This window comes from Theobroma umbraticum, unplaced genomic scaffold, assembly GCF_002168275.2.
Source record: "Theobroma umbraticum cultivar Fairchild unplaced genomic scaffold, ASM216827v3 scaffold_147.0, whole genome shotgun sequence".
In the NCBI taxonomy this organism is placed as follows: domain Eukaryota; kingdom Viridiplantae; phylum Streptophyta; class Magnoliopsida; order Malvales; family Malvaceae; genus Theobroma; species Theobroma umbraticum.
The window spans coordinates 1,427,280-1,444,200 of record NW_018397259.1 but is presented as its reverse complement, the minus strand read 5'-3'; the positions used below and the strand labels follow the sequence as shown (position 1 = coordinate 1,444,200).

At 32.8% G+C, this 16,921-nt stretch overlaps 1 protein-coding gene across 1 annotated transcript; it reads left to right on the top strand.

Annotated features, from left to right (window-relative positions):
* The first annotated feature begins 1,124 nt into the window (after window positions 1-1,124).
* On the top strand, window positions 1,125-10,357 carry EMB2654 (Tetratricopeptide repeat (TPR)-like superfamily protein). Its single transcript, XM_021427051.2, has 10 exons — window positions 1,125-1,597; window positions 2,040-2,212; window positions 5,014-5,119; window positions 6,037-7,146; window positions 7,247-7,352; window positions 7,974-8,178; window positions 8,746-8,878; window positions 9,065-9,169; window positions 9,682-9,802; window positions 9,976-10,357. The coding sequence occupies exons 1-10, from the start codon at window positions 1,223-1,225 to the stop codon at window positions 10,065-10,067; spliced, it is 2,526 nt and encodes an 841-aa protein (XP_021282726.1). The 5' UTR covers window positions 1,125-1,222; the 3' UTR covers window positions 10,068-10,357.
* Window positions 10,358-16,921: the final 6,564 nt, after the last annotated feature.

The following is a 16,921-nucleotide window of genomic DNA, read 5'->3' as shown; positions in this document are numbered from 1 at the left end:
TGATAGAGAAGCTGAGGGGTTTGGTTTGGTTTGGTTGGGGGTTATTTTTGGGCAATGGAATCGGGGAATGCTCTCCCCAACTCCTCGTGTCTTTCGGCTTGTTTCTAGAGTCACCTTTGAGCCGGTTGACATATTTCTTTGGGTTGCCTTTTGTTGCTTTCTATACTCATTAGTGAGTCGTGGAAAGCCTTCTACACTCATTTGTGATCGGCTCGAATAAACTTGTGTGTTTGGAAATTTGACAAGGACTTATTTTTTCACGTATTGGTTTGGTCGGGGGTATTTTGAATGGTTTCATTGGGTTTTCCCCCCTCTTTTTAGAGTCACGTATCACTATTTGGGTATTTTGGTTGGTTTTGGGATTTGTATGTAACCAATTGATGTTGTTTGGCACTATCATTTCCACGTCCATCAATGACTTCCAATCGTCCTTGCTTCCATTCTTTGGGTTCTCAAAAGTTTCTATTTGTGTTTTCCAGATTGGGGTTTTGCATTTTCCTCTGTTTGCGTTCCTTTTCCTTGTTTATCTTATCTGTAAGGCTTTTCTCAAGTGTAAAGATTTTTATATTCTTATTGTATACATCTTTGTTTCTACATATTAAATCATGGGCGTAACTTTGATAGAGGGTATTCATTGTTTGTTCACTTGATGGAAAACAATGTGTAAAATTATAAATGCTGTCTTAATTTTTTAGTTCACACGTAGAATGACAAACTCAACATTATATTGCTAACTTTTGTATGAACAGAACAATATACAAAAACATAAAAGTAGATCATCATTTTAATTTTTTTTATCGCCAGTATATAATTATTTTAATATTTATCATGACCATTTACCATATATTAAATAGAAAAAAAATTAAATGTGTATATCCACTCTGTAATAAAAATTATAACACTATTTCCATACAATTTTTCTTATTAAAACTTACTTCAATATTATTTATTTGACCCGAATGCAATGTACGGCGACAATCTAGTAAATATAAATAGAGATGCCTTTTCTTTAAAAAAAAAAAGTACAGATGCATCTGGATATAAAAGTAAATAAATTTTGTTTTTAGGTCAAACGTGTCTTTTTAATTAATAGAGCAAAGCAACGGCAAACGTCCCCGCGAGCTTTTGAAGAAGGGGTTTGTCCACCAGCACTCCTCTTCCAACTGTCAAAAAGCCTCCACTGGCATTGCTCCCTCTTCTCCACTCTCCTCCCTCGGATGAAATGACTACTCTACCCCACCCATGTCCTCTCAAACTCACTCTCCACTCGCCCCACTCCACTCACTCCACTCGCCCCAAGTCCCTAGTCCTCTGCAAGAAACGCAAGAACGACACCGCGTTCGAGGAGCAGAAATCCGGCTTCGTCGACTACGACAAGGGCCAGCACGAGGTCTCCACTCGGGTGAGTGGACTCAGGAAGGCCGATATACCTAAACGGTACCGTTTGCGTGTGGAAGGCGACCGCTTCCAAAAGGACTGGACCGTGTCCGAGGTCGTCGACCAAATTCTGGAGCTTAATCATTGGGAAAACGTCGAACCGGTGCTGAACCGGTGGGTTGGCCGTTTTGCTAGGAAAAATTTCCCGTTTCTCATCAAGGTATGCTACGTCCACTTGCTATAAGATAATTTTTATTTTATGAATATAAAATACTTGGTTTTCATTTGGCTGGTGGTTTTGCGATTTCCTAACTTCGATCTATATCAGTTAAATTATTTCAAATTAAATTTTATAAAAATATATATTAAAAATCATTTCATTCGAAGTTTTAAAAATAATATTTTTCCATATTTTTATTAATTATTAAATAAAATAATAGGATTTCGAAAAGTTCAAAAATTTTGACTAATAGAAGTCAAAATGTGGCAATTTGATTTGTACTTAGGGAGTGTTTGTTTTCATTTTTAGTAACTTATGAGGAAGTACAAAACAGATGCAGAAAAGCAAGTATCAGAAGTAATAACCTAATGGAGCCTGAGGATAATTAGATATTAGCGGTTGAAATTGTGTTGATTGATTGTATTTGATTGTGGTTTGGTAGGAGCTGACGCAAAGCGGTGCAATTGAACATAGTGTAAAAGTATTTGACTGGATGAAAAATCAAAAGAACTACTGTGCGCGAAACGATATCTACAATATGATGATAAGATTACATGCTAGACATAATCGGACGGATCAAGCACGTGGTTTGTTTTTCGAAATGCAGAAGTGGAGGTAATGCTTTCTGTTTGTTGTGATATTATATTGTACTTGTGTCCTAGTATGCATAACATTTTTGTAGCTGTATGCAAAACACTTTTCATTTGGATCTCATAATGTTTATAGTTAGTAATTCAAAAGCCAATTTGCAGTTTGTAAATGGAAACATCTGTGCATTGTCATAGTATGAATTATTGGAGTCTTTTTATGCTGGCAAAGAAGTAGCCCTTTGTAGTTTCTCTATAAAGATCCTCTTTGAAGTCATTGTCTTGGTTTAATATATCTAATTGAGTTACAAACTCCAATAGCCCAATTGACACTGGATCTCATTAACTTTTAACCTTTGTAGAATATCTTGAGCTCTTATTTTGTTGGGGGAAGCTTTTGCACTAATGGCCATGGAAAGGCTGTAAGTTTATTGAGATCAAGACTGATGGAAATGAATTATCTTTCAGGCTCTTCTGGTGTGATTTATATTTGCTTTCTTTGATGTTGCCTTTTAGGTTTGTTGGCTGGTTGTGAGACTTGATATAAAAAATATATATTATCAAAACAGAATTAAGAAGCCAAAGATTACGATTTTCTGCAATAAAGCTAAAGATAAAACTAGGGGATTTTTGCAATCTGTCGTTTCTACTGAAGATTCCAGCAACTGATAGTCTGATACATGGTATTTATGCTCTAAAGTTGGCGGTAAGTAAGCTGTCCAGTTAATAGTCCATGGTATCTATGCTCATATGTTCTTAAAAACTTCAGTTGTTGCCAACAGTAAATTCTATTAATTTACAGCACACATTAAAGAACATTCTCCCTTAATTGTTGCTTCATGATCCCAAACATTGATGTCTTCTTTTTGTCTTGCAAGTGTCTTTGTGAATATATCATCTAGCTGCCTCTACCTCTTGTTTCACCTGTTCCTCATATTTGGTTACCACCACTAAAATATTCTCTTTTATTTGGAGTGTGACTTGGTAGTCTCTTACCAGCATTTTAGAGATATCCTTGGAGTGAACTGTTAAGAGGGAGACTACACATGACAGCAATGTAACCGTAGTTTGAGTTGATATGAACTTGTCATGTTAATTTGTGTTAATCTGTATGGCTGTAGATTTGACCACTTGGACGCTTAGTACCATACATTTAGTGAGCATATAACGTTGTAGCACTTGCCTTTTAGATTGGATGAAAAATAAGAAATTTCTCTCATCTGCTGTTCCCCTGCACGTTGTTCTAATCTTCTGTAATTTCCATCAACTATTTGCTGCATCCATCATGCAATTTTGAGTGCTAAAAGACCATCAAACCAGCCAACAAGATTATATGAACATTAACATATCTGATTATTTTCATGCCTCTGTACAACACTATATGAAAATGTTAGTGGATAAGCTTAAGGAATACGAAGGTGATGTAAGTAAATTTAAAAATCTTGTTTTGTTGTCGGAAGTGTAAACTGGAATGATAATGTCAGGTTTCAAAGATTTAATGATATTATAAACTTAACACATCCAAATAGAGGCTTTGATGATCTTTTTTTCAAATTTTACTTCGGCCAAGAGCTAGGACTGATATTCTCACAAAGCTCCAGTTGATGCTAATTTGGAATATCATGGAAAATTTATAATATTACCATCAAGCCCAAGAAGCCCCGAAACACAGGTTGAAATTTTTCCTAAATAATGATTATTGGGTGTAGCAACTACGGTATGGCCCTAATTGAAGCAAATTATTACCCTTCAGTCACTTTAATGGGATTAGTGTATTGAATACCTACAATACTTCATCATGTAGTTAAAAACTCATAGCAATGTGAACATTTGGCTTTCTACGTCAGTAACACAATGTGATGGAAGTCCAAATGTAAAATTTTATCATTTCTATCTATTATATCTAGTTCCTTGTGCAGGAAAATGTTAAATGGGATCTTAAAATATTATTTTTGCAGACTAACTCAGGATAGCTGGATGAGTTAATAACGATGAATCAGTGCTGAAGGTGCTTCAGTCAATATGTATGGTAATTCACCCTTTGTGTCAGAATCCTTTCTATGAAAATGGAGACCATCATATAATTCTTCAAGTGGCAAAAGAAAGAATTATAAATTTTTCTAGTTTAAAGGAAGTTAATAGTGGTGTTCCCTATAATCTTCCATTAGAAGCTAAGAATTGTTTAAAAAGCTTATTTTTAGAGCCAAAACATGCTCAGAATTGGGAAGAGGATGACCTTGATAGCACAATAGTCTTACCCTTTAAGATGTGATGTAGTTGTTTGCAGGTTATCAAAGAGAGCAAAGCAGCTAGTTAGCCAGGTCAATTGTTTTATTGAATCTAGATTTTTTTGGATATTTAGCATCTCTATTCTATGGAATCTACTTAATAAACAAGCAGTATGTCTGTCAACCAGAATCATCCCTTCAATTAGTTATGTTTCTTTCCTCTAGTATCATCGTACATAAGAAATACATTTATGATAAGGTCTATGTGCTACTAGAAGATTAATACCCTTACTATTGTCCTTTTCACTTCATGATAGCGGTGGTTGGTTGTTCATTTAAATTGCATTAGTCTCAACATGGGTACTGGTAACATGTGTTTGTAAAGTACTGAAAGGATAAAGGAATTTTGGTTTTATTTGGTCTGTAGCATCTGATCTCTGCATATATTGTTAGCTCTGGAGTTTTTAGTTTTCCTAGCAATAGGTTCTATATATCCTCGAATCTGGTAGTTATTATTTTCAAAGTTTCTGAAGGCTTGCCATTCAACATCTCATTTAACTTTCTGGTGATATATTAATTTCATATTATCATTTCGCTGTAGGTGCAAACCTGATGCTGAGACATACAATGCTCTTATCCATGCACATGGTCGAGCAGGTCAATGGCGCTGGGCTATGAATATCTTGGAAGACATGCTCAGTGCAGCTGTGTGTATTTGTATTTTTCTTCCTTAATCAATCTTAGTTGGTGTAACTTGTTGTGAGCTTCTTACTTTTTCTTTTCACATTGAAATGGTAGTGGTATAAAATTTTGCAATACTGCATAGCGCCTTAATTATCATGTAATTGCCACTATAACTATTGCTTTGGTCGAACAATATGTGCATAATGCCTCTATTATTATTTAATTGTAACAATTAACTATTGTTATGGTTGATATAGTTTTGGTTTCTGCAGGTTTGTACTCTTCATAGAATCCTTCCCTCGGTGATTGGCAGAATTTTTTGCATGATTTTTTATTGATTACATGCTCTGATTTCCTCTTTTATGTTTGTAAATTTATTTCAAAGGTGCATATAGCATGACCAATTATATGATTTAGCATTCTGAATTTTAGATGGGATTTAAGAGTTTTGTCAGGAAAGTTTGCCCAGATTTATGTTTTGCCCTCAAACAAACAATGGATGCTCATAAAAAAGGCCACTTGTCCAACCAAATGCAATGCACCTCTTTCTTGATTGATTTACATTCTGCAGTAACTAATAAAATCATCTATATTTTATAGACATATCCTTTAACATTCAAAACCATTTGTAAGACTAACCAATCCTAGTTGATGTGCCATAATGGGTTTTTTCCCCGTGTCAGTTGAAAATAAGGGAGAATAGATAGAGAAAGAAGTAGAGATCAAATCTTTTTTGTGCATTATTCATAGACAACATAAGAGTTACTTAAGTAAATTAGATTGAAATTAGCACATTTTTGTATATAAATATCATTACTGTTTTTTTTTTCCTGCATTTAGAAAAGAGTAGGCAACTGAACTTTTTTGTTTATAGCAATTGTTCTTTCCCTTCTATCGTTTTTCATCAAGAGATTTCTGTAACCTTAGTGTAAATTTGCAGATCCCTCCAAGTCGATCAACCTATAACAACTTGATCAACGCTTGTGGATCTAGTGGAAATTGGAGAGAAGCTCTGAAGGTTTGCAAGAAAATGACAGAAAATGGAGTTGGGCCAGATCTGGTTACACACAACATCGTATTGTCTGCATATAAGAACGGGGCTCAGTATTCAAAAGCTTTGTCTTATTTTGAACTGATGAAAGGAACAAATATTCGCCCTGACACAACTACCCTAAATATTGTGATAAATTGCCTGGTGAAGCTTGGACAATATGGAAAAGCTATTGATATTTTTAATTCCATGAGAGAAAAGAGAGCAGATTGCCACCCTGACATTGTTACATTCACCAGCATCATTCATCTGTATTCTGTTAGTGGACAGATGGAAAATTGTAAGGCTGTGTTTAATACAATGCTTGCAGAAGGTATAAGACCCAATATTGTTACATATAACACACTAATGGCTGCATATGCTTCACACGGAATGAGTGAAGAGGCATTTGCAGTTTTTGAGCAGATAAAACAAAATGGTTTTCGTCCAGATGTTGTTTCTTTTACTTCTTTACTGAATGCTTATGGAAGATCACTGCAGCCTGACAAAGCTAGGGAAGTTTTTGTCATAATGAAGAGAGATAATTGCAAACCTAATCTTGTAAGCTATAATGCATTGATTGATGCCTATGGATCTAATGGTTTATTAGCCGAGGCTGTGGAAGTCTTGCGTCATATGGAGCAAGATGGTATTCACCCAAACATAGTCTCAATTTGCACCCTCTTGGCTGCCTGTGGGCGCAGTGGGCAAAAGGTGAAGATTGATGCTGTACTTTCAGCAGCTGAGTTACGAGGTATCATGCTGAACACAGTTGCCTACAATTCAGCAATTGGAAGCTATATGAATGTCGGAGAGTTTGAGAAGGCTGTAGCTTTGTACAAATCCATGAGGAAAAAGAATGTCATACCAGATTCCGTTACTTATACAGTATTGATAAGTGGTTGCTGTAAAATGTCAAAATATGGTGAGGCTCTAGGCTTTCTTGCTGATATGGTGGCTTTAAAACTTCCTCTAACCAAGGAGGTGTACTCATCTCTTATTTGCATTTACAGTAAACAGGCAAGTGCTTCAGCATGAGATGTTACTTAATTGTTAATTTACGACTTAAGAGAAATGTTTCTCTTATTTAAACTCTTCTTCTTTGGATGCAATATCTCAGGGCCAAGTTGCTGAAGCAGAATCAATGTTCAACATGATGAAGGTTGCCGGTTGTTGTCCTGATGTTGTTGCATATACTGCAATGCTGCATGCATACAATGCTGCAGGTAAGTTTCATATTGCACTGCTTAAGTAACTACTTGGAAACTGCAAACGTGGGTACAATTTCTGGATACATGTATGATAGGAATTTATTGATATAATAATAGAAAGTAAGATATAATATGCTGGAATTTTTATTTATCAAAGTAATTTCTATTGCAATGCTGATTTTTATTAAATTGCTGACCATATTATACCCTGGTGTTTGTTTTTTTTTTTTAAAGATGAGTTTTTATTAATGATAAGCTGGAATGCCGTGGGGAGTCTTCAACGTTGAGATTTGGAGACTCCTGTTGGCATGGAAGCTATCATGAGAAGAGCCTGTTCTGAACAATTACAAAAGGAGCAGCTGCTCAAGGAGCACTTGGCAGCATCTCAACACGGATAATCTCAAAAACAAGCAGGGTTCTGGATAAATCCCTAAACAAAAGTCTAATACTAGTAAAACTCTATCAGAGTGATAAGATAAATGAGTGTTTTTGGGGTTGACAGTTCTCAATCATCACAGCACCAGCCACCAAGGTCTTACAAACCAAGCAATCACTGATCACACACAACCCCATACCCTGGTGTTTGTTATTGATTGATTTCTGGAACTAACAACATGGTATCTTATTATCCTTCAGAAAAGTGGGAAAAAGCTTGCGCACTATTTCTAGATATGGAAACAAATGACATCCAACCTGATTCTGTAGCATGTTCAGCTCTAATGAGAGCTTTTAATAAGGGAGGACGACCATCCAAGGTTCTTGTTTTGGCAGAGTATATGAGAGAGAAAGCAATCCCTTTAAATGATGCTATTTTCTTTGAAATGGTGTCAGCTTGTAGCATGTAAGTTTCATGTCTATATTTGCAGAAAACGACACATTTCATAAGTTTTTGTTCCTTTCCCTAAAAGAGAGTTTTCTTAAATTTTGTTCTAGAGTGAGTTGTTGATTATTGCTTGCTTTCAGCTGATGCAGATATTTTCGTTTTACTCTTATTGCGAAAAAAATAAAATTTTAAGAAATTCCAGTATTTAGAGGATACTGAACCCAATGCAGCCACTTATATTGACACCAAATCTTGTCCATGCTTTTGTGCATTTTAAAAGGAGGAATCATGGGCAGGAGAAATGAATACTTTTACTTGGAGCTGCAATCCAATGTAACTTGTTTCACAATCAAGTAAATAGTGTGGTCAGTCACCGTATGCCTATTGGTGCCACCTTGTTTCATGACTAAACATGATACTGGTTTATCCTGCATTGTCTGATTATTATATTTTATTTTCGAATGTCTAATTCCACTTTGCTTTGAGGAGCCAGCTTTCTTACAAAGCAGATCTGTTTTTTTGGCACAAACTTCAGTGTGGTTTTTTCTGCTTTCCTAGAAACTGACAATGAGAATTTGAGTGAAGGTTACGAGATTGGAAGACCACAATGGACCTGATCAAACTAATGGAGCCCTCGTTCCCTTTAGTTTCCATTGGACTAATGAATCAGCTTCTTCATCTGGTTGGAAAAAGTGGAAAAATTGAGCCTATGATGAAGGTACTTGATTTTCTTTTAAAGTATCTATTAGAAGTTTATTTTGTTCAGTGTCTCAGAAGAACTTGGAAGTTCAAGTTCTATCCCTAAGGTTAAAGATCAGTGCTGTGTAACTGTTTTAGATTCTTTATTTATTTTCTGATATCTTAGTTTTCTATTGCCTTTAATTTTTCCTTTTCATGCACGCAGCTGTTTTACAAGATAATAGCATCAGGTGCTGCAGTCAACTTCAATACATATTCAATCTTGTTGAAGAATCTTTTGGCTGCTGGAAATTGGCGAAAATATATTGAGGTTATATTTCTGCATTTCTGTTAACCTTAATGTGTTAAACTTCAGTCTACACTGTGGATTTTCTTATATAAGTGGTGTAAATGTTATAAATTAATCTACTCTTCTAGTTTAACATCTGGCATGATGGTTAAATGTCTGAAATCCCTTCATTTAGCTGATCCAGGCCCTCAAACTTCCTACTTTTGCCGCAGTGGCATCATGGTAAAAGATGTGTATACAATTATATATATTCAATAATTATTTCCAGATTCCTAATAAATGGTCCTTAAATCTTCGTGATTCTTTTCCATCTGAAAAAGTTTTCTTAATGGTCAATAGACAATTATACTTGTTCTGATCATGGCTTTAGTGATTCAAGTTCAAACTAACAGGCAAGAATCAAATAAAGTATGAATTTACTCATGAAGTCATATTTGCAGAACATAAATATGAGAAAATACTACTTTTGTAGATGTGCGTTATAGGTATTCACAAGGTGAAATACTCAATCTCCTTTGCAAATCTCTGTGCAGGTTCTTCAGTGGATGGAGGATGCTGGAATTCAACCTTCAAATGGGATGTTTGTTGATATAGTCTCCTTTTCACAGAAAGGTTGTGGGGCTGAATATGCAGATAAAATACGAGAAAGACTGGGTAAGCTGAAATTATTTCTGGCATGTGAAACATAGAATCTGTTCATAACTTTCTCATAATGGATCTGGCTCGGAAACTAGCATTTAAAGTTTTTGGAATAAAGACATGGAATAATAGCTGTAGTGGTAAGGCGCTCATGAAGAAGTATGTAAGATGTTTTGGTGATGAAACAGAATCCATGAGAGCATCTGGGGATCAAAATTCAAGCGGCATGGTTGCATCTCCTCTGTCAACCTCGCCATTGATTGTTGGATCAGAGGTGTGAAGCTACAATTGGAGAGGGGCCACTGGTGGCAGTTTATTGTTGAGAAGTAACATCTCTTACTTCTCAGAATATAGTAAGGGTAGAAGCCTACTAAACCCAAATTTTATTGTGAGGAATCAACTGTAATTATGCATAGTTTATTGGAATTTCATTCAAGTGGAAGGGGAATATTTTGATTTGTATTTTGATTTGTAATTTTTTTCAATTACAATATATAGTGATATTTGTTAATATTTTTTTAAAAAATAATGTATTGTATTAACAAATTAATACAAATCAACTCGTAATTAATGAAAATTAATTAATACAATATATAGTGATATTTGTTAATATTTTTTTTAAAAATAATTGTAAGTAAGCGGGCATGGTATTGTTATTGGAATTTTGCAACGCCAGTTGATGCTGCTGCTTACGAGTTGCTTACTAGTATAAACATGGTAGTAACTCTTTTTGGGGCTTTCCTTGTACGTATAACTAGAAAATATTCAAGATAATTTCTAAGGCTTTCCTCATTGCCATGCCTAGTTCAACCCTAGGCAATTTATTGTATATAAGCCACAGTTGTATTCGAGCATTGACTCAGTGACAAGGACATCGTATATGTATTTTTGTTTAAAAAACTTCTTTTTTTAATAAAAAAAATCATTCATAAACGAAAAATTTTCTAAATCTATCTACTTACAAAAGATAAACATTCATACATTTATTATCTCAATGATATTTATATAAATTCAAATTATCTTGATTGTCGATCTAAAATTTATAATTTTAAAATTAATTATAAGTCTATCCATTATTTCAATTATTTGATAATTTTTTTTTCACGACAGAATATGCATTATCTGACATCATAAATGCATATGCATATAAGCTTACATGCAGTAACTTAGCATATTTGATATACGTACTAAAGCTTACAAGGCCTACTAATAATGGTAATTGATATGAAGAAGTAGTAAAGCTTCTTTCTTATAATTTGTCAATGTTGAGATCTGCTTTTTGTCCATTTGGCAATTTCCAATCAAAATGATATAAGAGATTTGCGAGTACAAGCTCCACAGTCAAAATTGCCATAAAAATTTTAGGGCACCCGGAACCAAATAATAAAAACTCGAAATTCTAGCCTTTGAAATCAGTAGGGCTATCCATAAACTTTTTTGGGTAGAACTTCTTGTGGTTTTCCCAGTTCTTAGGATCTCTATCTATTGCCTAAATGTTGACTAGGATGCAAGTTTTGGGGTAAACCTTGTAACCATCTATGTTGAATTGAGACATGGGTTCTCTTGGAAGTGAAAGTGCCCTTGGATGATGCAGTCTCAAGGATTTGTTAACCACCATCTTCGGGTATTGAAGCCGATTGATGTTGCATTTGGAGACTTTTCTTTTCTTTTTGTAAAGGGTTTTTTTTAGTAAAGAGAGAGAACGTGTTTCAATAAGTGAATTAGAATCCACTAGAGATGATAGAGAGGAAGGCTACAGTAGAGCCTATGTAAGTGCTTTGATGGCAAATGGTGAAAAATAAGAAAGGTGGAGAAAGTGATAGAGCATGATAGATAGAAAGGGTTGAGTATAGAGAATATTTGGGAAAGCTTTGAGGGAGTTTTGAGAGTAATTTTCACTGAGTTTTTGATTGTTGCCTTCCAACTCTCACTTTTGATCTATGTACTAAAGCTTACAAGTTCTACAAATAGTTGTAATTGATAGGAACAACTAGTAAAGCTTTTTTGGAATAATTTGTCATACTAGTTGCCTTTTTCATATTGAGATTTTATGCTTATCGAATAATTATAAAATATTAAAATTTAATTAAATATAATAAAAAAATTTATTTAAAATTTTTGAATAATTAAAAGATATTTTTTAAAAACATTATATGTTGATTTTATAATTGTGGTTCTTAAAAGAGCCGTAGAAAAATGATCTAAGTTTATGACCACCAAAATATATATATATCTATCCACACCCATGGACCTAGTGTCAATAAATGTTGCTAGTTCGAATCTAAAATATAATGAATCCTACCTACATATCCCTTCTACTCGTGGCATCTATCTTAGCATTTCACATGTTTGGAGGGTATTTTTGAACTTTTAAATATAAACTTGGTATTGTTTGATAATTTAGACAGAGGGTAGGGGCATTTTTGAATTTTTCTTTTGAAAAACAAAGGTGTTTTTGGGGTTTGCTCTTCTCCTTTCTTTGGAAACTTCCTTTCTCTTCCTCCTTTTTCTTCTTGATCTTTTCTTCATTTTCCCCTCTCTTACTTCTCTCTTGGAACTTCTAGAGCAGGTTCTCTTCTTCAACTTTCTTCCTAATCTTCCCTCCCCTTTCATTGATGGACTCTACAATTTTGTTCTTGGACATATTGCTTAGGTTTTGAAAGGTGAATACTAGAGTAACACGAACTCCTCATTGTCTTTTCTAATCATTTTGGAACAGTTGTAGAGGCAACCAAAAGCCACGGATGAAAAGCATGATGTCATAGTGTTAAGACCTACTCTCAAGGAATGCGTCCTCAGTGGCCTTCTTTGCAATGACGGCCTTAAAGTCTTTTTTTCCAATTTCTTTAAATTTCAAACAAAACACCCCCACCCCCTTAACTTTTAATTAAATCTCGTTCATTAATTTTTAAAATAAATACTCCACTTTAAAAATATAAATACTGTTAACAAAAAATATAAAAAAATTAAAATACTTTTTTTTCTTTATTAATTTAAAAAATTATTATTTGTTTAAAAACAAATTGAAGGCATCAATCGGTGCTCCTTATTTTTTTAGAATCAATAAATATTAATAAAAATGATATAATAGTAATCTTTAAAAGTAATAAAGAGTAAAATTATCATTTCAATATTGTCATATCATCAAAGTAACGGAAACATTAACGATTGACTAACGGCTGGACTTATATGTCTAATGAAAGACTTTTTTTTTTTTGTCAAGTATCCATTCGAAAACTAATGGATGCACTTACAATTTATATTAAAACTTAGGAGATGAGTGTATTTTACCCTTAAATTTTTTTTATTAATTTTATTTTTGCATGCATGAGTAGCCTTACTCAGCTTTTTAACTTTAGAGTTTTGAAAATGGTTGTACTAAGTTAAAGCAATGAGCTTGCATGATGTGTACACTGACATGGAGGGGTGTAAAGAGAGAAAGAAAGGAAGAGAAAGAGAAAAAGGCTTTTTTTTTTTTTTTTACATTGCCATTTGTTGTATTGTGGTCCTTTCTCGAGCCGTTTTTCTCTTAAGGGTTTTACCACCCTTGAGCCACGTTGGTGTGGTTGATAGTTTTCTTCCTTTTGTTGTTCTCTCATGTTGCTTTCTCCTTTGTGTTAGGCTGGGGTGTGGTTGATCGATTGCCATTTTTATTCATGTTGTTTCTCTGTTTTCTCGGTTTGACTTTTTCAAACTTGGTCTCAGGTCGGGTTAGAAGGTGGCATGGATGAATTTTTTTTTTTTCATTTTTCTTAATTGGTTCATGTTAGACGCTTTTGGGTTTTTCGAATTTTGTGCTTACCATCTGATTGCGTACAGCCAACTAACATGTCTGGCTTGAGATGTCTTTTAAGTCTGAGCTATTCTGCATTGTCCTCTACCTGTTTATGCTTGACCTACTCTCGTTCTTCCTTGCTATATTTTGGATATTCCTTTTACTATTCTTTCTTTTCTTTCAGCTGGGTTTTTTCTGTTGTTGCATTTGTTCATTTCCTAATTTTTTCTTTATTGGCTTTGCTACTTAGGGTTTTTCAGGTTTGAAGAAATTTGGGTTTTGAGTTGTTTCTGAAATAAGTTGTTTTTTGCTTTTACACAAGATTATTTATGGTTTTTTTGTGAATTACTGTTTTGGTCATTGTTGTGTGGATATGATAGATACCCATTTCAAATGGGTCATGTTGTTCTTGGAGAAGATGACCTTCATCTGGATTCTGCATGATTTTTTTAATGTTTTATTATTGTGCTTCTGTTGTTTGGTTTATATAATTGTTGTTTTAAAAAATATTTTTGCTTTGGTCATTGCCAGGTGGAAACGATGGATTACCCCATAAGATGGGATGATATTCATTTTGGGGACAATGGGTTTGATTCGGAGTATACATTATTTTTTAAAGGTTTTATTATTGCAGTTTTGTTGCTTGGTTTATATCATTATTTGTTTCATAATTGAAGCTTCTATGTTCCTATTATGATTTAGTTTTGTAAGATTATTTCATGGTTTTGATTTAGTGCTTTATATCATTTTTTTCATTTGTGTCATTCGTTGATCGCTTGTTTAGTTTGTTTGATTGATAGTCCTTGTTTCTTTAAATATGTTCCATGGTTAGTTTGTTTGATTGATAGTCATTGTTTCTTTAAATATTTCCATGGTTTGTTTTATGTTTGATATTTTATGATCATGCAAAAATTCTTTTTTTTTTCTTTTCATGTTTGGTTTTTGAGATTTGTAGTGTTAGTTGTTCCTTTGTTTTTCTATTTTTATTTTAAATTTCTATGTTTGGTTTTTCATTTAGTTTTTCCAATTGTATATTTATTATTTGTCACAAATGATGATTGGTCGAAAATCTAACTCTTTCTTCATTATTGTGCGAGAGAAATAGAGTAGGCATGGGATGAGATCAAAGTTGTTTATTTGTATATTGGTTTTCAATATAGATAGTCTTCATTAATTCATGGGTTTCCTTATTGATCTTATTAATTTATCATTGCAAGGGGCTTTGCTTTACTTGTTGTTCCAGTGATCATAAGCATTGCAAGTGATCAACTTTTTGAGTTTTTAAATAACTTACCTTTTTGTAAATTTTTTTGTTACACATTGACTTAAATATTGTTTGTTTGTTATGTGTTTAGAGGACTTTACTTAAGGTTTTGTTTATCCTGTTATATGTTAAACTGGATATATTATTTATGTAGCTTTTGCTAACTTAATTGGTATTGATTTATAGTTTTGATATGGAGTTTGCATTGTTTTTTAAAAGTTTGATTATCGTAATTTTGTTACTTGATTCATATTATTGTTTGTTTTGTAATTTAAACTTCTATGTTCCTGTTGTGATTGAGTTTTATAAGATTATTTAAAGGTTTTGTTTGATTGCTTTATATTGTTTTCTCATTTGTATGGTTGGACGATGGTTTGTTTTATTTGTTTACTTGTGACTCATTGTTTGTTTAAATATCTTTCATGCTTTGTTCTATGTTTAATATTTTCTAATTATAAATTTTTTTAACACATTCTCTTAAATGTTGTTTGTTTGAGATTGTTTGTTATGTGTTCAAAGGGCTTTATTTAATTTTTTTTATCCTATTATATGTTAGACTGGATATATTGCCTATGCAGCTTTTGCTAATTTAGTTGGTATTCAGTTATAGTTTTGATCTAGAATTTATATTGTTTTTTAAAAGTTTGATTATCATAATTTTGTTCCGTGGTTCATATCATTGTTTGATTTGTAATTTAAAGTTCTATGTTCCTGTTGTGATTTAGTTTTGTAAAATTATTTGAGTGTTTCGTTTGGCTACTTTATATTATTTTCTAATTTGTATAGTTGGTTAAGAGCAATGACATTTTGTATTGTCATTCATGGTTGAATTTTGGTTAGAAAAAAATCCTTCTCACTGTTAAGGGAAAGATTGATCGTTAAACAAGATTAGCAAGCTTCTATGCGACCTTTCCTTTCTTTAGCTATGAGAAGGATATTTACTCTTCTCAAAATTTAACCGTCCCATAATAGTTCAATTGTAATTAACTCAAAACAACCAGTTAACTCAAGTTTTGCATAAATATTTTTTATTACTACTTATAATATTTTGACATGTAAGTCGACACGTAAGTATATTGCCTTTTTATTGTTAAGATGACAAGACCAGTATAATTGGTTGCATTGTTCTCCTAATTTTTGTTTTTATCGTTCATTTCTTCTCATGATTTATTTATTTTAGTTATGCATGAAAAAAACATTATTTCATTTGTTGTGTTGTATATTATCCCAGGAAGTAAATTTAATGTTAATGTTGAGTTTAAATTAGTTTGTCATGCTTTCTAAGTATTTTATTTAATGACTTTTTTAGCTGTTATGTATTACTTGGATGGTGCTCGTCGTTATGTTATGAAAAAGATCACGGGAAATATAAATTATGTTGGAGTGGACTTCAATTTGATACTTTCAAAAGAATTTGTAAGGAAAACTATATTGTATTAATCAACAGCATGAATGTATAGTTTTTACTAGTAGAAGAAAAGATAAACTGGTATTAATAGAAGATAATTATTTGCTTTGGTTTCAATCACTAAAAGTTGCTCCTAAATATATGGTTTTAAAATAATCCTTAAGAAGATAATAATCCTATTAAACATCCAATAATTTTTTTTCATTAAAAATATATTGTTCAAACAAAATATATAACATTTGTATTTAGAGGTTTTCATTTTTGTTCAATGATGTATATCAACTTTTAGATATAAGATTTGTACATAGCTAAATGTTAAGGGAATATAAACTGTTACACAATTGTCAAATATGTCTAACTATGGTGATAGTTTGCTCTTCCTTTTGTCACATATTTTTGTTTCCATTTCTTTGGTTTTTGTTATTGTACTATATTGTATTACTGAATTGCATAGTTTTTTGCTCTAGTTTCAATTATCGGAAACTTACACTTACATATATGATTATAAAACGGTACTTATCTAAAGAAGATAATAATCCTATCAAGATTGTTAAATGTATTAATAAAATATTAAGAAATGAGAGAGTATATAACATGTACTATTGGCAGATTAAGATAAAAAATTGTAAAATATAAGGGAACCATATAATGTAAAGATTATATCAATATAAGGCAGTTATTAATTTT